The sequence below is a fragment of the Rhopalosiphum padi genome, chromosome 1 (genome assembly GCF_020882245.1).
Source record: "Rhopalosiphum padi isolate XX-2018 chromosome 1, ASM2088224v1, whole genome shotgun sequence".
In the NCBI taxonomy this organism is placed as follows: Eukaryota; Metazoa; Arthropoda; class Insecta; order Hemiptera; family Aphididae; genus Rhopalosiphum; species Rhopalosiphum padi.
The window spans coordinates 71,936,670-71,958,210 of NC_083597.1; the positions used below are offsets into that span (position 1 = coordinate 71,936,670).

The window sequence follows — 21,541 nt, forward strand, 5'->3', positions numbered from 1 at the left end:
ATAATTTTAAGGAATTTAAATTATTTATAGGCATTTGAAAATAATTTTTAAAATTTTTTATATATAATTTATGACAGAATATTTTATGCTCAGTTTAAAGCTTAACAAATGACAATGTAATACAAATTTTATCATAAGTTTTTTTATTGCCAATTTGCATTTTAATAAATATTGAAATTACATAATATGTGTTTTTTTTAAATATACCTAGGTAGATTTGAATTTCAAATTTTGATAAAATTGAATATTAAACATAACAACAATTTTTCTTATTTTAGTTAAAAAATATTATTTGTAGGAACCAAAGCGTATTCATTAAGATAGAAAAAAAAAAATCATGAATTTTAAAAATTTTTCTACGAACATACGTCGCGGTAAATCTATTCTGTGGTATTGTTGAATTGAATATAATATGGGACTATGGGAGTATGCGAGTATGCGACATCCGTATCAAGTATCAACATCAGCGTATCTCATCTGTTATTCTGGTAATTGATAAAAATGATAAACGGCATAATGACGTCATGGACAGTGAGAAATGTTTCCTGCTATGATTCGTGACCTCATCCACATTTTTGTTTAGATCCATACCGAATTGTTGATATTATCAACGAGTTGTTATCGTCTTGACATAATTGGTTGAAAATTATTGTTTACTTCTTCTTTCAAATTCTATATATTGTAATATTCTATTATTCTGTGGCCTAATACATTAATTAATAACAATAAATATTAATTTGTTGTAGACGTTGTTGTCATATTTTGTTTATCCATTTGGTAGTATATGCTATATATTTAAATCTCGTGTGTGCTAAGTATTGTTGAGTTTAAATTAAAGTTTATATAATATATTATTGCAATCATAAAAATTTATTCTCAATTGACATGAAATGTTTATATATTGTATTTTTAACGTATTGTGAACGCCTATTTTAACTAAACTCATTATGTCTGAAAATTCAGAAGATCAAGTAAGGATTTATCATTATAAACTATTTTAAATATTATGTTGAGTTTTTGTCAGTTAAAACATTCGTACTCACTTAGTAGTTAATTATTTTATTTGACTAAACTTATAATTTATAACTAACAATGCACTATTCTTATATGCACTTATTAAAATAAAACAAGCTATTTTATGCATTAAAATGAAGCATATATCGAATATGGTTACTGTTACATAATAAATCAATTAACAATTCTTATTTTATTTAATAACACTTGTACTGTTTTAGAACCCAAGAGATGCTGGTAACATGTGTTTGGAACTGGCTTTGGAAGGCGAAAGACTGTGTAAAGCAGGAGATTGTCGTTCAGGTGTAGCATTCTTTCAAGCAGCTGTTCAAGCAGGAACTAATGACTTGCGTACTCTTAGCGCCATATACAGTCAATTAGGCAATGCTTATTTTTATTTAGCAGATTATCCAAAAGCATTGCATTTTCATAAGCTCGATTTGGCGTTAGCGAGGTATTTATATTTTAAATTTAATTAATGGTGTTCACAAAAATAATTTAAATTATATACCTATTTACTTTATTCTTGGATTTTTTGCCAATTTATATGAATATTTTATGAAATTATAATAAATTGGCTTTAAAATACTGATTTTATTAATATTTTATGTAGAACACTAGGAGATAAGCCCGGTGAAGCCAAATCTAGTGGAAACTTAGGAAATACTTTGAAAGTAATGGGCAACTTTGACGAAGCTATGATTTGTTGCAAACGTCATTTAGAAATTGCTAGAGAATTGGGTGATAAAGTTAGTATTTAGTAGTTTCAATTTATACTTTTTTATTTATTTTTTTCCTTAAGTATTTATTTTGTTAAATTTTAAAATTATTTTAATAGTTGAGTGAAGGACGAGCCTTATACAATTTGGGAAATGTTTATCATGCTAAGGGTAAACATATTGGAAGAGTCGGTCAGCAAGATCCAGGAGAGTTTCCGGAAGAAGTAAAAGTTTGCATTGAACAAGCTGTTAAATATTATGAGTAATATTTATTTTCTCTTATTTTGTATTATTAGTTTTTACTTATCAGTTATTATGACTACCTATATCATTTTCTGGTAAACTTAATATTTTTATTGTGACTGATTAGTTAACGCTAGGTTATATTATTTGAAGACAATTTTGTAGTTTACAATATAAAATAATAGAAGTAGTGCTGTCCAATTAAACTTAAAGCATAAGCCCATAAAGCACATTTTAAATCTTAAAAATCTAGGATTTACCAAATAAGAAAAATTGACTGTTATTTTTTTGTAAAGTGTGATAACCTTTTATTAACACGTTGACTGCCACATGGCCGCCGGCGGTCATCTGTAATTCTCAAATTTTATGCATTTGTGACCGCCGGCGCCCATAGTTCATCATTACTACCACGCCATATGACCGCTGGTGACCATAAATGCATTTGGTTTTATATTATTAACTTTTCTATGGCGCTACAATAATGCACTAAAATAAGGACCGTGACGTAGCGGGAATTATTACAATTTTTTTTTGATATAATACGTTTTTTTTCAATTTTTTCAAATATTTGGGTATACAAATTTAGATTACATTGAAAAATATTCTTGGCGTAAAACAAATACCAATTAAATGATCGCCGGCGGTCATGTGGCAGTCAACGTGTTAAAGAGATCATTATGTGGGTCACAAATTAAAATTATACTTAATAAATAAATATTTATAGAAATATAAATTATTATAAATTCGAGTTAGGTATCTTGAATAATACATATCTCGAAGAAAATTTTTATCTCCTTTCAACTTCGAGTTATTCAATTGTATATGATTTAAACTTTGGTTTGTTGAGGCAGACCTATTTATATTATTTTGTATTGTAGATTATTTAAATTGTAAAGTTAAATATTTAAATAATATGTTTTATTACACAGTGGCTACAATAACAGAATTAGAAGATTTAATAGAAAATGTTATAAGTAATCGCAATAATTAATAAGTATTTTATTTTGTTTCTAAAGTGTGTCTATTTTAACAGTGTACTTTAATAAAAGACTAAAAGTTCATCAGCAATGAATAATATATACTAATATTACATATTTTTGTAGAGAAAATTTAAAATTGATGAAAGAACTTAATGATCGCGCAGCTGTTGGTCGAGCATGTGGTAATTTAGGAAATACCTATTATCTCTTAGGTAACTTTAAAGAAGCTATTCAATATCATGAAGAGGTAATATTTTTTAAAAATTGTTTGTGCATTATTTCATTATCCAATTATTATTTATGTTTAGAGATTGAAAATTGCTCGAGAATTTGGTGATAAATCAGCTGAGCGAAGAGCTAATAGTAATTTAGGGAATTCTCATGTTTTTCTTGGTGAATTTGAAGAAGCAGCTGATCATTACAAGTAAAATTTAAAAAAATATAAATATTAAAATAATCATAAATAAGATAAATGGTAACTTTAATATTAAATTAGGAGAACATTGATCCTTGCTCAAGAATTGGAAGATCGAGCAGTTGAAGCACAAGCATGTTATAGTTTGGGAAATACTTATACATTGCTGAGAGATTATAATACAGCAGTTGATTATCATTTAAGACATTTAGATATAGCCCAAAAATTACAGGATAGGATTGGTGAAGGTAAAGTATTATCAATGTATAATAATAATAATAATACAGTAAATTCCCCGTTACAGCGAATACCAATACAACGAAAAATCCCGTTATAACGAAAGTCATAGAAGTCCTCTGCCGAAAAGCAGGGCTTATAAAGAGCTTATTCGAATTTGCGTTATAACGAAAAAATATTCGGTCCTCTGGAGTTTATTGTAACGTGATTTTACTGTAATAAAAAAAATAAGAACCCTGTCGCCTGTCCTGGTTTTTCTGACTAAGTTATTTGTTATATTTTAAACTAAAATTAATATTATAAAATATTAGACTGAATTTGCCTAGAATAACACAGTAATAACATTTTTTGGCTAATCTTCAGAAACCAATACTGTAAATACTAATTTATCTATACTCTGTCCAGCGATAGATTGCCCAAAATCAGTTTTTCTGTACATTCCCCAATGATACTCACCCACTCACCCATAAGCAAACCAGTTTTGATAGCATGGTGACGCGGGGGGTTGTGCAGAATCTGTGCGTTCTCTCGCGGGACAGACTATAGAGGTTGGTTTATCCTAACCGAACAAAAATTGGTTGCCACCTGAGGTTATTTTTATATTAGACAGAATATAGTTTAGTAAATTATATTTTATTATAAAGTTAAATTAACAGCGTACTAAATATGTGTTTACGTAATTGTAAAAATTAAATATTTAATTAATTTTTATTTTATAGGAAGAGCTTGCTGGAGTTTAGGAAATGTAAATTTGGCATTAGGAAATCATGAAAAAGCATTATATTTTGCTTCCAAACACTTGGAAATATCTAAAGAAGTAAATACTAAAAACTTAATTGTACAAATTACAATTTTATATGAGTTTTTAATTTCTATTTAGATTGGCGATACAGTTGGTCAGGCAACTGCACAGATAAATATAGTTGACATTAAAAAATCATTGGGTATGTCAAATGGACAACTTTCACCAGATAGTAAAGAATTGTTGGATACTATCTCTAATACACAGCCTTCACCTCAACTACGACGTTATCGGGTGAGGCGTCAAAGCATGGAACAGCTTGATTTACTTAAGGTAGCGTGTGCATGTTTATGTGTGTCTAGTTTTTATTTGTCATTGTATTTCATGTAAAATAACTCATTAATTTCTTTTACTGTGTTCAGTTTAAGTTAAAGATAACACCATTTTGGCAAACAGTGATGTTATAGCAAGTAAACAAGTAGTTTAGAGATTTTAAAGATGAATGCTTTTATTTTAAGTTTGGTTGATAATTGATAATTGTAAATATGATTTGAAATATTTTTTATTAATAATTTTAGTTGACTCCAGACAACAAAGGTAAAGTACCCAGCTCTAACGACAAGGTTTATCAGTCTACTTCATCAGTTTCCAAAAAGGTATATAAGTATATGTATTTTTCTCATTTATCATGTTTATTTTTTGTGTTATTGTTTTAAATAGTCTGAAAAAACCGAAGATGATCCATTCTTTGATTTATTGTCACGTTTTCAAGCTGGGCGTATGGATGATCAACGTTGCACTCTTGGTTCTTCAAGAAATTTAGAAGATAAAGAAAATCAAAATGCGAACAAATTAATACCCAAAATTGGTTAGTATATTATTTATTTAATTTTTCTTGTGTAAACTGTCAAGTGATGATTACATCACTTTTGAATATATATGTGATATAGAAATACATGATTAGTAACTTGTTCTTGTTAATATTTTCATTTTTTAATATACATAATATTTCATAACAATTTAATTTAATTAAAAAAAAAAAATGTATTACATAGTTAGTAGTTAATTGTATATGTATTATTGTATAGTTACTTTATATGTAACTCTGTGTAGTGGCGTATTTATAGGGGTAGATTCAGTGTCGGCCTAGCATATAATAGACTTAGGCCACAATCTTCTTCTGGGGCCTCAATATTTTTTTCTTCATTTATTATGAACAAGGTTGTTCATAGGATAGTGGACATTATTTTTAAAGCAAGTAGTACTAAATGAGTAATGTATCAATGCATATAATATTTTAGATGACTTAGCTATAGTATCAATAATTTGCATTTTCTGAGTCTTGATATCTCTTTCAATCGCCATTAGTATTAAAGGTTTTTATTAGGGCTAGGATTATGGTTATAGGATATGGGTTTGCATGTTTTTTTCCTTAAGTCCAAATTGATTGATTGTCAAGTATGTCCACGATTTGGCATACTCTCGATTAAATAGAAAAATTTTTTTTTGTATATTTTGAACATAATGCATATATATACATTTTTGAGAATTTTAATAATTTTAAATGGTATATATAATGAAAAATATGCTCCAACAACATTGTGGGATATGGAAAGGAGTTTCAGTCAATATGAATCTATTCTTCAATCTAATCGCCGGTCGTTCACATTAAAAAATTTAAAAAAAATATATGCTAATAACTAATAGCATGTAGTAATAATATCTAATAAGTAATAATATAAACTAATATTTAGGGCTCGGGACTTCTAGGAGTTTGCATGTTTATTAATAATCCTTAAAAACATAGCTATAAGTAATATAGAAATTTGTTTCATAACAATACGAGTTTGTATTTAAAATTTATAGTTGTATATTTTGCGTATTTGACAATTATTTATATCAATGGGTAATTTTTATTTCCTAACTTAAGAAAATATCTAATAGTTCAATGTAATGCCCAAAGTTATTAGTACTATATTAAAAATATAAAAACGTATTCAATTTAAGTTAATTTTTAAAAAAATTTAAAAATTTTTGTTTTGGACTAAAACTCAATGCAAGATGAAAACAAATCGGAAAAAAGCAAAATAATTATTTCAGATTTATTAATTCTTCGTATATTAATTATATTTATCTATTTATGTATCATATCTACAAAAATATTTGTAATAATATATTATTATTATTTATTACAAATATATTTTTTTTAAATGCATATTTAGTGTTTCTTTAGAGCTTAAATACATGTATATTTTAAGGTTTTTTAGTGCATAAAGTCCCTAGCCCTACTAATATTTAAAAAAAATTGTTTTTGCATATTATGGTAAATAAAATGCATATTTTACAATTTTTTACTGTTTAGAAATCCTAGCCCTAGTGATAAATGTTGTTGATTTGATTTAAGACTTCACAAGTTTCAGTTTAGAAAATACCCTTTCACAAGTCACTTAAGTAGAGGGTACAGTAGTACAAATTTATAGACTGTAAATAAATTATGAAATGAAAGTTCTTTAATTATAATATAGGCATAGGCAATGCATTTGTTACATTTATCACTGTCTACTAATTCAATTTTTTCTTCATCTTCGCTAACATTGATACTATATTTATTTAATACACTATCTGAAACTATACTTGGTTGAAAACTTTCAAACTGCAGCTTCAGTACCTTACAAAGTACTTTCCGTTCTACTCCTGCCAACTCACAAATGGTTTCTAACTCGCCGTTAGGAAATATATTATTTGAATTAATTGATGAAAAAGTTTTAGGGCCCAACCAATGAAAATCTTTGAAAATCTTTCATGTACCTATAACCTATAGTTTGTATATATATTATAGTGTAGTTCTTATTTTACTACTTCATTTTGAAATAGCAGTATTGTTAATAATTAAATAAAATATTAATCAAATCTATTGTATGTTCGGTCGCTTGTACAGGGGCTCGGCATATTTTAAGTTCCACTTATTATAAACTAAAAAAAAAAAGCTAGGGGCCTCGGCCGCGTTCGTGACCCCGCGGCCCAAGATTTATCTCCCTCCTCAATCCTCTTTTTTAGGTTATATTTATATGGTTATAGTTGTGTTTTTTTTCCATTTATCAATTAATTAATAAGTTATAAAATGGTAGGGTATTTTGCATTGACAGTTTTATTAATTAATTTCTCTGAACTTTTATTGATACTACATAATTTATTTAGTAACATACTAAATAGTGTAATTATTAGTTTTATAAAAATATCAGATTGACTTATCATCGCCCTGTTGTTGGTAATTTATAATACTAGTACCATGAAGATTAATCTTGCTCGATTTTTATATTTTTATCTTACAATTTATGACAGGCACTTTGAGTTCAAACTCCAATTACTAGGTTTTTGACATATTTTTTTTCTGTCTTGTTATAAATTTATATCATTTTTAACATTATTGTAACCTTTATTTGCTTGGATAGAAAGTTATTTAGTCAATAACTATTCTGTCTTGTACTCTTGTAAGTTAAATGGAACTCTCTGTATTTAAGAGTAAGTTTTAAAACTAAGAGAAGTTATTTCATAGATAATTTCCTAATAACTAATGATATGTGTATTTATTGAGTTTCTACTACTTTTTACATTAGTTTAAATAAAATTAAATATTTATATTTTAATTTAATTGTCTAATAATTTGATCATGTTTTTATTAGGTGGACATGTTGAAAGTCAAGACGACTTGTTAGACATGATAGCAGGTATGCAGAGCAAGCGTATGGATGAACAAAGAGTAGAATTGGAACAACTTCCTGGCATTGCAAAACCAGATAGTGAACCTGATGATAATTTCTTAGAACTTTTAATGCGATGTCAAGGCGAAAGATTGGAAGATCAACGCAGTGAGCTACCTGTCTCCAATATTAGCAGTGATGGAGAGTCACAACGTACACCAAACCGAGGACCAACCGTTCCAGACGAAGACTTTTTTACATTAATTATGCGCCTTCAATCAGGTCGTATGGAAGACCAACGAGCAAGTGTACCAATGCCAAAACGAAATTAATGTATACCTGTTATTAAGTATTAACAATCAGGTTATGTGTGTACATTATAAAAATATTTTTGTGTCTTCATTTTGGATTTTTATTTTTAATTTAAGAACATTATGATTGTATAATTATATGTCTGTTAATGGTATTACTATATACTTTAATATAATGCAAATTTATTGAAATGTCTATCATATGTTTCTAGTATTAAAATTATCTTTTTTAATGACTATCTATCATATTTATACGAGTAATTAATTTTAAAGATGAGCTACTATTATTTGTTGTATTATTATTTAAATAATATAATTTTATCATACTTAGATTACGCTTTTAATATGAGCATTTTTCATATATAATAATATTGTACTATATGAATTGGAAATTAGCAGTAATAATTTAATATTATAATAGTATTATAAATTATATATTTATCTAATTCTATGCCATATTAGTTTAAATAAAACATAGTATAAAATAATTAGATTTTAGAATACAAATGTTTAATATATTTATTATTTAAATACAATTTTTTTTTTTTTTTTGATAATCTGCAAAATAATATTATTCTAATAGGTTAACATATAAGTTACATAATAAAGTTTAATTTTTTTTAATTCTATTTATTGTTCTTAATTTTACCATAACAAAATATAAATTTGAAACAAATAGTTAATTGTTAATACTAATTTTATTTGTAATATGTTTATTTTGACTGGTATGCATAAGTAAACAGTACTTATTTAATAATTGATCTTAATGCATGTGAATATTTTGCATACCACATGTATCCTGTTGCAACTGCTAAACCATACCTGTAATAATTAATGAAATTATATATTTTATTACATATTGATATTTATATCATAAATTATAAATATTAATATTTTAGTATCTAATATAATCCATATAAAACAATTTAACAGAAAATGTGTATACATTATTGTCTTCTTCTCAATGGTGAGTATAAAACAGTAATCAAGATTCAAGGATGGCTACCGTAGTGCAAAAATAAATAAAAAGTTTGATGTAGGCCATACTAACAAAAATTACGCATTATTAAGGAAAAACAAATTATTTTTATGAAGTATAAATTTACAATGAATATTTATTAAACATTTCAAAATTGGTGTTATATCTTCATAGTTTACCCAATTTTAAGCTTGTTACACCAGGTTAACCCCAAACAAATGTAAATTGTATTAATAAATAAAATAAAAATATCTAGATCTCAATTGAGATTAGAAATGTCAGAATAATTTTTTATGATAAATATCTTACCATGTAATGATGTAAGAAACATGTTCGTTTCTTAAAGAAATATTTGTTTGACCACCAATTGGACCTCCAGGAATACTACATTCAACAACGGCATCAATCATAATAGGTTCGCTGTCAACTATTTTTGACATGGCCTCTAAATCTCTATAATAGCAAAGCAGTATTAAGTAATTGATTTATATAAATCAATATAAATATTTAGTTTAATGAACTTTTCTTTTTCAAACATATTAAGCTTATTGTTTGAGTGAATTTAAATAGTTTGTGACATATATTATACCTATAAGCCCAAAAACGAGAGTCTGCAACATTCTTAGTTACAAATTGAGGTCTAGATTCAGTCAACCGAACAACACCTTCTAATTCAATTTCACCAGCAACTTGGCCAGAAAGTCGTGATGCAGGGTTTTTATTTTTCATAGATACCCAACCACGGTTTACTAAAATTGAGTAACTAAAAACAATTACAAGTAGAATTTAGAATATAAGTAAAACAAAAGCAATGAAAAAAATTCTTACGGTCTATTTGATAATTTAAAAGGTGTGATGACATAATAACCACTGTTTGTAGATCCAGATCCAGAAAACAAACCGTTGCTATTCTCAGCTCCACCATCAGTTAAACATGATCTAGGACCTAAATATAATTCCTTTGAATGATCAAATTCACCAATTACTTTAATTCTGCGATATTCAAGGTTAGTAAGTTCCTTTTCACTATAAAAATTAAGAAACTATATGTAATATTTTACTATTAATAAAATAGGAAAAGATTCCAACTTTTCAGGAAAATCCAATGCAGGAAATTTAGTTTTAGATTTAAGTTCTTGAATCAGATTTTCTTTCCATATTTTTCGTCTGACTTGCCATGTACCCAGTCCAAATGCAGAAATTGGTAGAACCTGTAAATTTATAATTTTTAAATATTTCATATTTTTTATTTAGTAAAAATAAATTATAAGTGAAAATTTGAGTCTTACTAGTAAAATCCATCCAATATCTGTGTTATTCTTTTTCCTTCTACTAAATGAATTTAATTCAACTGATTTAGCTGTCATACTAGAATTTCTAGTCAAATTTGCTAACTAAATAAGTAATTTAAAAAAAAACATAAATTAAATGTTTATAATTATAATTCATCTAACATAACATACAATGTTTTAATCAAAATTTTAATAAATGTAGAGAAGATGTGCTATAGAATAGTATTGCATTAATACTTCCTATATTTAATTTTGAAACATTGACAGATTATTTAATTATTAATAGTTTCTGTTTAAAAAATAGAGATCCTATAGTATTGTTAATAAGTGTTAACCTTAAATAAATGTAAAAATAGATATTATAAAGTTCCAGCAAGATTCAAGATTTAAGGGTATTTATACTTTTTAAATTTTATATTTTAATACATTTAATTTTACTATTATTTATGAAAAAATAACACTTTAAGCAAGTATTTTTATTTTTTGACAGTCCCATTTTCGAATCTAGAACTAAGTCTATCACAACTTATTTTCAATTCAATCAGTAAAATTATAAGGTTATGGACCTTTTTTAAAATTAAATAAACAATTATTCTTATTAGCTAATATTGCATAATAATAATTTCTCACTTTCAACCATGTTTTTAAAAGAAGCATAAATAGTTTTTTAAATAAATTAATTTTGTTAAATAACATATTTTTTTAAATATTGTAAAGTTAGTCATATTAAGTAAAACATTGTTTTATACCAAAAACATTAACTTACATACAGTTTAGATGAAGTAAAATTCTGTTTCACTAAAAAATTTGAGAAATATTTTCGACAAATCATTTTGAACTTTTATAATTTTCAAGTTTATTAATAAACCTAGGTAATAATAGATACCGGAGACTAGGAATGAAAAGGACAGAATTGAAAATATTATTTAATAATTAATATTTAATATAAATTTTGCATTGTTATTATCTTTTTTATTTATTGTTATTATTATTATGTGTTATCACTTTATCAGTATCATTGTAATCTAAGCATGGTAAATAGTAAATACTAAATAGTAATTTTTTCAAAATATAAAACTATCAGTCTTCAGTACTTTATATAGTTGTTAGTTCACTCTTTAGGAAAGTGCTCTATTGCATATAAACTCTTTTGTGCTTGTCTATTGAATGAATTTAATTGTTTATTGATTTTAAAATTATAATTAATAAACAGTTAATCAAGTAAATAGTAAATAATGGAAATAGATGAAGAAGGTAATAGCCATATAAGCCATTTTTAAATTGTATTTATCAAAATAAATTTATTTTTTATTATAATGCTTGGATTTTTATGAGAAATTAAAGAAAACTAAGTGTACTTCTTTTTTAGATTTAATTATTTTAGTTCTAATTTTTAAAAATTATTTTTAGTTTAGTTAATAAGTTCAAATTTTAAGAACTATATTGCGTTCTTTAAATCATTTTTTCCATTCAAAGCACTTTTAAATTAAAAAATTATCTGCTTAATATTATAGAGCATTAGGACATATTATTATATTTTAAAAATTTTTCAATTTTAGACAAACTATTAAAAATTGAACAAGAATTAAAAGAAATTAATGTTAAAATTATCAAACTTCAAAAACGTAAAACTGAATTAACAGAACAGAAAGAAAAATTGAAACAATTATCTTATCAAAAACAAACTAATTCTATTAGTGATCAGAATAAATGGACTCATACAGGTATTACAAATACAGCATAACAAAATTCAATGATATATCGTAGTGAATAATATCAAAATGTCTATATTATTATTAATACATTTTAACCTTTGTAGATTTTTCTTGGCATCAAAAAGTAAAAAATACTTTAAAAACTGTTTTTAAATTGGACGGTTTTCGTTCACAACAGTTAGCAGCTATTAATATTACATTATCAAAACACGATGCTATACTTATTATGCCAACTGGCGGAGGAAAATCTCTTTGCTATCAGTTGCCTGCTCTTATAGATCAAGGTACATGTTATACTTTATGATTTATAATTTAAAATGTATTACATTTTATGATTGGTTACAGTCTTTTGTTATTTTTTATTAAATTACTCACTTTATTATCTAGAAAAAAATTGTGAACTTCTACTTACAGCTATATGCGATCATGCTTAACATAATATATATTAATGTTAATTGTAAGTGTACTTTGTAGAACCACATTATATTATTGATATTCATTTATATAATACCCACTTTAAAGTTTTAATAATAACCATTACTCATTTAAATCATATTTTTTTAAATGTTTTTTATAAAGTTAATATTTTACTAGGTTTTACTCTTGTGGTCTCTCCTATGGTTTCTCTTATGGAAGATCAAATAATCCAAATGCAAAAACTTAATGTTAATGCTAAAATGATAAGTTCCTATTCATCAAAAGAAGATGTAAAATTATTATTTCAGGTATTATTTTTTAATTTTTTATTAATATTTTAGATTATAAGCAGAGCGATGAATATATTAATTTTAAATTTTTTTTACTTATTTCATAAAATGTTTATGTTAGTATTATTTGTATATAGTAAAATAAAATATTTTGTCTCTTTTTGAGAAATGTATGGTAATTTGATACTTTTAGTGTTGATAACAAATGTTTGGCTTGACCATAAGTTTGAAAATGTGATACAACTATATACAAGTCACAAGATCTTATCTCGTAATAAGTGCAATTTATTTTGTCAAAAATTAATTCTACCTACTATTTTATTAAGAGGAAATAAATTACTATATCAATCAACATTAATATATTATACAATATTCTTGAAAGAATTGGCCACAGATCGTTTCCATTCAGAATTATTTTTTATAAATTTAAATAAAATTTAACACATTCGTTTCAGTGATGTACATAGTACATAATGTATATGTAATGTATATACATAAAGTGACACAGCACCTATATTACAGAAGAGTATACAATTTTTTAGAGATTAAATTTCTAAGCTTTTTAACCTGGCAAACATTTTTTTATTAACAGTTATAGAAAAAAAAACAAAATTTTAAATTTTAATTTTCTATAAATATCTCAAAAAGATTCAAAATATTTGAAAAATTATGCACAAAAGACAAAAATGTTATTAAAACTTTGATGACATTTTCAAGTATCTATGGTTATTTGTTTTTGAGTTAAATAATAAAAGACAATATACATTTGTTGAATTCTGGTTTTACATAAAAATTTTCATTTTTTTCCCTGGTTATTTTGAAGTATTAGGATATTTCTACTTTTGATGCTCAGAATACCATCTAATAAGAAATTAATTTCAAAGTTGAAACCCAAAGGAATTTTAGTGCTTCCAAGGTGATAACTGATAAAAAAAAAAAAAAAATCCATAACTGTAAAATCAACACATTCATTGCTCTTCTCAGAATCTATTATTTTTTTTTTTTAGATGATGATTGACATTAAATCAGGTTTAAAACTTGTATACTGCACTCCAGAAAGAATAGCTAAAAGTAAAACATTTATGAATAAATTACAAAAAGCTCATAGTTTGAAATATCTATCAAGAATAGCAATAGATGAGGTCCATTGTTGTACGACTTGGGGGCATGATTTTAGACCTGGTATTAGATTTAAAGTAATTTTTTTTTGTGATGTTGAATTTAATATACATTTTATTATAGATTACACACATTTAACAATTTTTAAACCAATGTTTCCGGACATTCCTATTTTGGGTCTCACAGCAACTGCATCATCAAAAGTTATTGTTGATACTCAAAAACTATTACAAATACAGGGATGTGCTTTATTAAAAGCATCATTTAACAGACCAAATCTATATTACGAAGTATACAATATTAATAATTTTAATTCAATTTTTATTTAACTATTCAAATTATTTGTAAGGTTAAATTGAAGCCTGAAGGTAAAAAATGTGTGGACGAATTAGCATCATTGCTTAAAAATAAGTTCAAAAATCAATCAGGAATTATTTACACCACATCTATTAAAGATTGTGAAAGCTTACGAAAAGATTTAAAGTAATATATATGTAGATAATTAAATTAATTTATTTTACATTTTCAGTTTAGAAACTAAATGAACTATAAAAATATATTACAAAAATTATTCTATTTACTATACATTTAAAATATAAACATTGATTTATATTTTACTTAGAGAACATGGATGTAGGGTTGGTGCTTATCATGCCCAACTAGAAGGACCTTTAAGATCAAAAGTTCATAATAAATGGTTGAATGGTGAATATCAAGCAGTAGTTGCTACTATTGCATTTGGGCTTGGTATAGATAAACCAAATGTGAGATTTGTTATTCACCATACTCTATCAAAATCAATAGAAAATTTTTACCAAGTAAGAAAAATAAAGAATTAATAATTTAATGTAAAATTTCAAAACCTAATAATTAATACAATTACATTTTTAAATTAAAAAAATTATATTTGTTATGAATATACATACAATTTATTAATATAGGAAAGCGGTCGTGCAGGAAGAGACGGAGAACCTTCTACTTGCTTATTATATTTTAAGTTAAGTGATGTGTTTAAATTAAGCACAATGGTGTTCACAACACAAACTGGGTTACCTAACTTATACTCAATTATAAAATATTGCTTAAATGTAAAAGAGTAAGTTCAAAAATGTTTTAATTATTACCAGAGGCGCACTGTAATTTGAAATACATATAACAAAATACTAAAAATTAACATTTACTACCCTGGACCCGTTATCTAATAATCATATTACCAATTTAAGTACAATTATCTTGTTAAATTATTAAAAATTTTTCTTTTTAATTTATAGATGTAGACGCAAATTAATATCAGCTCATTTCGATGAATCATGGGAATCAAATGACTGTAATTCAATGTGTGATAATTGTTGTAATCCAAAAACTGTGAAGTCTATTTGTATAAATAAATATTGTATGGATGTGTATAGCATATTAAATGCGGCTGGAGAAAATGATACAAAGTTTACAGGTATGTCTTAAATTTAAGTAGAAATGCCTTATGTATACTTGAAAACTTTATTGTTTATTTTCCATAGCTCAAATGCTTTTAGATACCTGGTATGGTAAAGGTAACAAAAAAATATTGCTATTTGATGTACAATCTCCAGTATTTTCGAAGACACGAGCCGAAATGATTCTTGGTGAACTTATTGTACAAGGATATTTAATGGAAGATTTTCATTTTACACCTTATTCCACTATTTCATACATTAAAAAAGGTAATTACTAATTATTATTAATAAATAATAACTAAATGATTTTTCATATATTTTTAGTCAAAATCTTCTGTTTTTATTTATAGGTCCAAATCAATATAAGGTGACAAAAGAAAATAAAATCTTTATGGAAATGTCCAAAGAAGAGACCAGTGAACCAGTATTAAAAAAGTTTAAATCAAAATAATTTATTAAAAGTTGCTTAATTAAATGCAATTTTGTTGAAATAAATTATGAATTTGTTTCTTTAATTAAATATGTTTGTATTGTTTATTAAAATTAATTTGTAATAATTATAAAAACAGAGTATTCTATAAATACTAGAATTAATAATTTCAAAGTGTTCTTTGTTATGGATGTGTTATAATTTTCCTATTCTAAAAATAGTTTTTAGTTTTTACACTCAAATTTAAATTGTTTTACTTATTTAGTCTCTAGGTACATTATATTTTATAATACGGAACTCTTAATTATTTATTTGTATCACATATTTAAATATTTTAGAAAAAATATTTTTGAATAAGGACCCTCACTCAGGGGCTCAACTTTTACCGGTATAATTAACGTCTCTAACGATTAGGAGGTATACAAAATACAAGCTCAACAGCCCCTCCTCCCTACTCAGTCGAACACAAATGCATAGATTAGTATATGCCTGCACCAAGATGTATTGATCAATACACCTTGGCCTGCAGCAATCATGGACTATAGAGTAATATTACCATTGAATATTCAATGAATATTACCAGCAAAAAGGCAAGTTAGGGAATTATAGGGATGCAAGACGTCATTTCATTTAATCTATTCTGTGTCCTGTGATAGAAGCCCAAGGTTTATAGATAATATTATCTATAGCTGTGATAGAAGCAAAAAATATTGATAATGGGGATTGTGTTGATGAAGTAAGTAATAAGTTTTGTAGTTTGCACTCAAGTTTCAAACAAAAGATATTTAGTTAAAATTAAAATAATTAATTATTTTTTATATCACAGAATATAAAAAATTACACTAACACACTCGACACATCTGTTAGTTTGTGTAATTATTAATTTTAATAGTTGTACTACGTTTCATACAAAATATATATAATAGTTGTACTGTAAAAAAATGTTAAGACCCAAAGTGTTATCCCAAGTCTTAAGTCAAGCCAATAGCAATGGCGTTGAAAACACTATGTAAGTTGTAATGTATCTTATTCAAAATAAAATAAACATGAATAATTATTTACTATAATATATTCATAATATTTTAATAAAATAATTTAAACTTTAAGATTAAAATAGTCGTATAAACACAGTTTTTATAAAATATTAAACATGATATTATGTCAATGTAAATTAATTATAATCAATTTTAAATTTATTCCTGTAAATATTATGTTGTGTGTTCAATCAAATTATATAATATCAGTTATTAAATATTTTATTCACAAAATACTTTGATAGATGCAGAAAACAATTGTGGTTCACTTCAGTTTTTATATTTTAATTCCAAGGAAAGGTTAAGTTATGTTTGATATTACACTATCTACACTCTTACTAGTAAGACATGTTTCAAATTAGTTAATTGACGTACAAACTGTATTTATAAACACAATTAATTAATTTAATAAACAAATGTTATATATTATATTGAACTATTGAACTGGATTACATAAAATATTTAAATGATCTTGCATTGTAACTGAATAATAGTGCTGTTATTATATTGCTATTTTTGGTTTTATAACAAAGGCTATTGACATATGATGGCAGCTTATTAGCATTTAGTGGTTACGGTGATAGAGATTCAAGCATCACGGCTATAATAGCAGCTAATTTGTGGAATACTTATCATAAGAATGGATTAGCTACATTAAAAGAAGATCAACTACAACTGGTTCTCATGGATTGTACGGTAATAAAAAAGAAAAATCTAAAACCTAATATTATATTATAAATCAAATCGTATTTCTCCAAAACTGCTATTTTTATTCTACTTCCTTTGGTCATAACTATCCGTTTTATAAAATGTTTTGTACACTCAATAATGCATATATAATGTAATGTAAGTTTTCCTTGTATTTTTCTCACCCATAAAATATTATCAACATTTTTTATTCTCATATATTTATGTATTGTTACTTATAGTTGTCATCATCTGTTAGTTTAAATAATAAATCCTATGCCATTAGTTATGTACCTAATATTCATATTCTGTAATTTTTCTACCACTAAATTTCTTTATTATCTATATTAATAATCTTTACAATTTATTTTAATCTATAAGTATGTAATAGTTATTTACTAAAATTGAAAAAAAAAAAACTTAAATTATCTTTCATTTATATTTATAAATTTCACCTATACAATTTTCATTATATTTTTGATGCTCTATAGAATTAAATGTTAAATTCCTGAAATTTCAATCTTTTTACTATTAATTTAATTATTTTTCCAATCTGTTTTTGTATTATTCAAAACTAATAAAACCATTACACTAAAACAGTAAAATTTTATTTAATTAATAAACTTTTTTTGTTTTGATCAAAATTTAATATAACGTTTGTATTATATGATTATTGCAGGAAGGCAGAATTGCAATTAAACAAGTTGCCAACATTTTATTATGTTTGTATGCAAATCGATCTGTGGAATTTGGTTTATTAAAAGAAAAAATTACTGCTTTATCGTCATATTTAGATGGTCCACTCAGGCAACTTTCGGCATCTTAATATACACAATTCTATAATCATTAGATATAAATATTATCCTTTAATTGTTTAATAATTTTTACTTATCACCAATATAAATATATATTATATTCATACATTTTTTAAGTAATATATATTTTAATATTAGTAAATTCAATTTTTTTTTTCATAAAACATTTTTATTTTTTCACAACTTGTATAACATCTTCATCATGCATAATATGCTGCAAACCCACTCTTTGAGGTGAATATTTTGTACTTGTACCCTAAAAACAAAATACATAAAATTAAATTTTGCACAGAATTTTAAATCTATTGATTACATACCCAAACTAAAGCATATTTAAATTGTTCCGCTAAGGTACGATGGATTGAATGACAAACATGTTCCACAGTAACACCTTTTCTTAAAATTAAACAATCATCAAAATCTGGTGGTTGACCTGGCTTTTTGGTGTACACTCGGATCAATGACAAATATTGCCACAGTACTTCCAATAAATAGTCAAGATTCAGCTTCATATTACAACTAAAAATACATTGATTAATACAAATTTTATATTTTTAAATAGTAAAGAGTAATAAGTATTGTTATTATTTCAATAAATTATTTGCCATATTGTCACTTGTTTAGTAATTTAGTATACCACTTACACAAAATGTAGTAGTTAAATTATTTTCTACAAATTTTTGTTTATACTTACCAGTCTTACTAAGTCAAGAAGGCTATTTGGTAAACTCGAGGATTGTGAAAAAAGACAAAACCTTATGGTAAATAATTATATTATCAAATCCATAGTTAGAAATAAATAAATTAAAGTAAATTGTTAATTTTAATTATTAGTGACAATTGATAGTTGGTTTTCACAGGGGCGTATTTAGGTAGGGGCTTTGGGTCCCATTGCCCAGAGCGGCAAATTTTTATTTTGTACTTTACATATTGAGTACTGACGTAGTGACGTCAATCATTAATATTTTTCACAACAAATGTGTGCCATAGAGGCATAGAATACTATAGTATTTATATAATATGGTGTTCTATGGTATTAACAGTTTCACAATTGCGCGGCGTAGAAATTTTTTAGTTTTTTTTTTACTGGGGGGGGGAGGCGGCAAAATATGTGTTGTCCTTATCATAAAATTCCTAAATACGCCACTGGGTTTGCATGTGTATACTGTTTGTAAGCCTACTAATAATTGAAACTAAAACTGATGTTCACATAACATTATTTTTTTTAAGATTATAACAAAATTATTTAAACAATTTAACATATATTTATGAAGTATTTCTATTTTTAAATTAATTACATTTTTAAGGAATTTATAAAGAAACTAAAATTAATTGCAGAAACTGCATACTGAAAAGAACAATTAGTATTTATTATGGGTAGCATAATAAATTAATACCAGTGGATCTAAATGCAATAGTAAATTTTTAATATATTTTAAGCTAGTCTAAAATTTTAATTAATAACTGTTATTACCTGACTACAACACTATTAGGTTGTCTGGCAATCCTGTCTACTTCCTCGATAGATATTTGATCAATTTTGTTGTAAACATACATACACGGTAAGTAAACACGATTGTCAGAAATCACATCAATTAATTCATCAGGTGTACAATCTTCTCGAAATAGAACTTCTGCATTGAATATTTTATATTCATGCAAAATAACTTGAACAAGTTTTTCATCAACTCTGCTTAATGGGCAAGTAGCATTGAATGCCAATCCACCACCTTTCTTTACCTAAATAATGAGATTTACACCTATTATATATAGACAACAAGGCATAATATTAAAAATATTACTTTAAAATAAATATTCGGCCTCCGTTTATTTAAACGTATTCCAACACTTTCCAGTTCTTTTTCTAATAACTGACGCTGAATATCTTGCTTAGTAGCATCCAACATCATCAATACTAAATCTGCAGTTCTAGCAACTGCTATAACCTATAATTAAATTATTTATACATTAATTTAAGTATAATAAAAAAATATATATTTAATTCTTAATATTTTGTTACCTGTCTACCCCGTCCTTTTCCTTGAGATGCACCTTCAATGATACCAGGTAAATCCAATAACTGAATATTGGCATCTTTGTATTCGATTACCCCAGGAATACAAGTCAAAGTAGTAAATTCATAAGAAGCTGCTTCACTTTCTGTATGTGTTAACGTACTCAAAAGGGTTGACTAAACAATAAAATAAACATGGTACAATTAATTGAATTACTATAAAAAAATTACTTAATATAATATAACACAATATACAAATATCATATATTCATTTTAAAACCATTAATATTAAAATTAATTAGTTGTTTTGATTTGGAGGGGGGTGGAGGATAAGGTTAAAAAAAATACCTCAATTATACATACTTTACCAACAGATGGAAAACCTATCAAAGCCACTCTAGCATCACCAGATTTCAAAACATCAAATCCTTCTCCTTTTTCTTGTTTTTTTGATGGTTCTAACAATTGAGCACGATACTTAGCAAGTTTTGCTTTTAATAACCCCAAGTGGTATTCAGTAGCTAAAAATCAATTAGAGTTAGTTATATTGCAATGTAATAATGAAATGTTTTATTTAATGATTAATAAATAATAATATCAATTCTGTCTATAAAAATTATTTTACCTTTATTTTTTTGAGTTCTGCAAATTTCCTTTTCGATTTCCGATATTTTTTCGAGAATACCCATGGTTTAACAAATTCATTAACATAAACCAAAACCAAAACCAAAAATAAATAATATATCTTTGATAAATGAAAATTTATAAAAAAAATTTAAAATATAATGAAAAAATAATGAAAAACTTAGAAGTTCAGAATTAGAGCCCTAACCTCATCTGCCACTGCCATAATGCCGTGTAGATACAAGTGATACAAGACGTTTTAAATATGCCTTATCTAATATTTATCATAATATTCTATCAAAACATGATAACATTTATTGTGTTTACATC

The 21,541-nt window shown here is 25.4% G+C and overlaps 5 protein-coding genes across 8 annotated transcripts; 3 read left to right on the forward strand and 2 right to left on the reverse strand.

Moving 5' to 3' along the window:
- Positions 1-622: 622 nt before the first annotated feature.
- Positions 623-8,898, forward strand: LOC132928380 (G-protein-signaling modulator 2). Of its 2 annotated transcripts, none has more exons than XM_060993003.1 (12): positions 623-971; positions 1,236-1,468; positions 1,628-1,763; positions 1,853-1,995; positions 3,080-3,203; positions 3,265-3,380; positions 3,453-3,619; positions 4,328-4,425; positions 4,489-4,683; positions 4,929-5,006; positions 5,071-5,218; positions 8,034-8,898. In XM_060993003.1, exons 1-12 carry the CDS (start codon positions 948-950, stop codon positions 8,381-8,383), a joined length of 1,812 nt encoding a protein of 603 aa, XP_060848986.1. In that variant the 5' UTR covers positions 623-947; the 3' UTR covers positions 8,384-8,898. The 2 variants fall into 2 exon arrangements, with proteins under 2 accessions (XP_060848986.1, XP_060848996.1); XM_060993013.1 differs by having other exon boundaries at positions 4,489-4,644.
- A 73-nt stretch (positions 8,899-8,971) lies between these two features.
- On the reverse strand, positions 8,972-11,603 carry LOC132928405 (surfeit locus protein 1). Of its 2 annotated transcripts, none has more exons than XM_060993046.1 (7): positions 11,400-11,603; positions 10,631-10,735; positions 10,431-10,552; positions 10,170-10,367; positions 9,931-10,104; positions 9,651-9,794; positions 8,972-9,184 (listed from the first exon to the last, which is right to left on the reverse strand). In XM_060993046.1, exons 1-7 carry the CDS (start codon positions 11,463-11,465, stop codon positions 9,109-9,111), a joined length of 885 nt encoding a protein of 294 aa, XP_060849029.1. In that variant the 5' UTR covers positions 11,466-11,603; the 3' UTR covers positions 8,972-9,108. The 2 variants fall into 2 exon arrangements, with proteins under 2 accessions (XP_060849029.1, XP_060849038.1); XM_060993055.1 differs by having other exon boundaries at positions 11,404-11,542.
- An 89-nt stretch (positions 11,604-11,692) lies between these two features.
- LOC132928392 (ATP-dependent DNA helicase Q1-like) lies at positions 11,693-16,224 on the forward strand. Of its 2 annotated transcripts, none has more exons than XM_060993034.1 (12): positions 11,693-11,887; positions 12,193-12,357; positions 12,453-12,632; positions 12,943-13,073; positions 14,063-14,237; positions 14,298-14,464; positions 14,524-14,657; positions 14,797-14,992; positions 15,116-15,270; positions 15,446-15,624; positions 15,707-15,874; positions 15,958-16,224. In XM_060993034.1, the coding sequence occupies exons 1-12, from the start codon at positions 11,869-11,871 to the stop codon at positions 16,056-16,058; spliced, it is 1,770 nt and encodes a 589-aa protein (XP_060849017.1). In that variant the 5' UTR covers positions 11,693-11,868; the 3' UTR covers positions 16,059-16,224. The 2 variants fall into 2 exon arrangements, with proteins under 2 accessions (XP_060849017.1, XP_060849009.1); XM_060993026.1 differs by having other exon boundaries at positions 11,695-11,887; positions 15,692-15,874.
- Positions 16,225-16,759: 535 nt separating this feature from the next.
- On the forward strand, positions 16,760-19,188 carry LOC132917116 (ragulator complex protein LAMTOR2). The gene is made up of 3 exons (XM_060977691.1): positions 16,760-17,046; positions 17,605-17,767; positions 18,438-19,188. The coding sequence occupies exons 1-3, from the start codon at positions 16,979-16,981 to the stop codon at positions 18,582-18,584; spliced, it is 378 nt and encodes a 125-aa protein (XP_060833674.1). The 5' UTR covers positions 16,760-16,978; the 3' UTR covers positions 18,585-19,188.
- LOC132917101 (developmentally-regulated GTP-binding protein 2) lies at positions 18,604-21,425 on the reverse strand. The gene is made up of 7 exons (XM_060977665.1): positions 21,213-21,425; positions 20,951-21,108; positions 20,594-20,764; positions 20,376-20,519; positions 20,048-20,313; positions 18,891-19,092; positions 18,604-18,829 (listed from the first exon to the last, which is right to left on the reverse strand). Exons 1-7 carry the CDS (start codon positions 21,274-21,276, stop codon positions 18,743-18,745), a joined length of 1,092 nt encoding a protein of 363 aa, XP_060833648.1. The 5' UTR covers positions 21,277-21,425; the 3' UTR covers positions 18,604-18,742.
- Positions 21,426-21,541: the final 116 nt, after the last annotated feature.

Excerpts from the sequence above, each read along its gene's own strand:
- LOC132928380 (XM_060993003.1), top strand. The coding sequence starts at position 948 with ATGTCTGAAAATTCAGAAGATCAA. Across the intron at positions 1,764-1,852 it reads CTAGAGAATTGGGTGATAAA|TTGAGTGAAGGACGAGCCTT; the intron begins GTTAGTATTTAG and ends TTATTTTAATAG. Across the intron at positions 3,204-3,264 it reads CTATTCAATATCATGAAGAG|AGATTGAAAATTGCTCGAGA; the intron begins GTAATATTTTTT and ends ATTTATGTTTAG.
- LOC132928405 (XM_060993046.1), bottom strand. The coding sequence starts at position 11,465 with ATGATTTGTCGAAAATATTTCTCAAATTTTTTAGTGAAACAGAATTTT. Across the intron at positions 10,736-11,399 it reads TTACTTCATCTAAACTGTAT|TTAGCAAATTTGACTAGAAA; the intron begins GTAAGTTAATGT and ends TTACTTATTTAG. Across the intron at positions 10,553-10,630 it reads ATATTGGATGGATTTTACTA|GTTCTACCAATTTCTGCATT; the intron begins GTAAGACTCAAA and ends ATAAATTTACAG.
- LOC132928392 (XM_060993026.1), top strand. Across the intron at positions 12,358-12,452 it reads GAATAAATGGACTCATACAG|ATTTTTCTTGGCATCAAAAA; the intron begins GTATTACAAATA and ends TAACCTTTGTAG. Across the intron at positions 15,625-15,691 it reads AAATGATACAAAGTTTACAG|CTCAAATGCTTTTAGATACC; the intron begins GTATGTCTTAAA and ends TATTTTCCATAG.
- LOC132917116 (XM_060977691.1), top strand. The coding sequence starts at position 16,979 with ATGTTAAGACCCAAAGTGTTATCCCAAGTCTTAAGTCAAGCCAATAGC. Across the intron at positions 17,047-17,604 it reads AATGGCGTTGAAAACACTAT|GCTATTGACATATGATGGCA; the intron begins GTAAGTTGTAAT and ends TTTATAACAAAG. Across the intron at positions 17,768-18,437 it reads TGGTTCTCATGGATTGTACG|GAAGGCAGAATTGCAATTAA; the intron begins GTAATAAAAAAG and ends TGATTATTGCAG.
- LOC132917101 (XM_060977665.1), bottom strand. The coding sequence starts at position 21,276 with ATGGGTATTCTCGAAAAAATATCGGAAATCGAAAAGGAAATTTGCAGA. Across the intron at positions 20,765-20,950 it reads GTTTTCCATCTGTTGGTAAA|TCAACCCTTTTGAGTACGTT; the intron begins GTATGTATAATT and ends TTTATTGTTTAG. Across the intron at positions 18,830-18,890 it reads TTAAATATGCTTTAGTTTGG|GGTACAAGTACAAAATATTC; the intron begins GTATGTAATCAA and ends TTTTGTTTTTAG.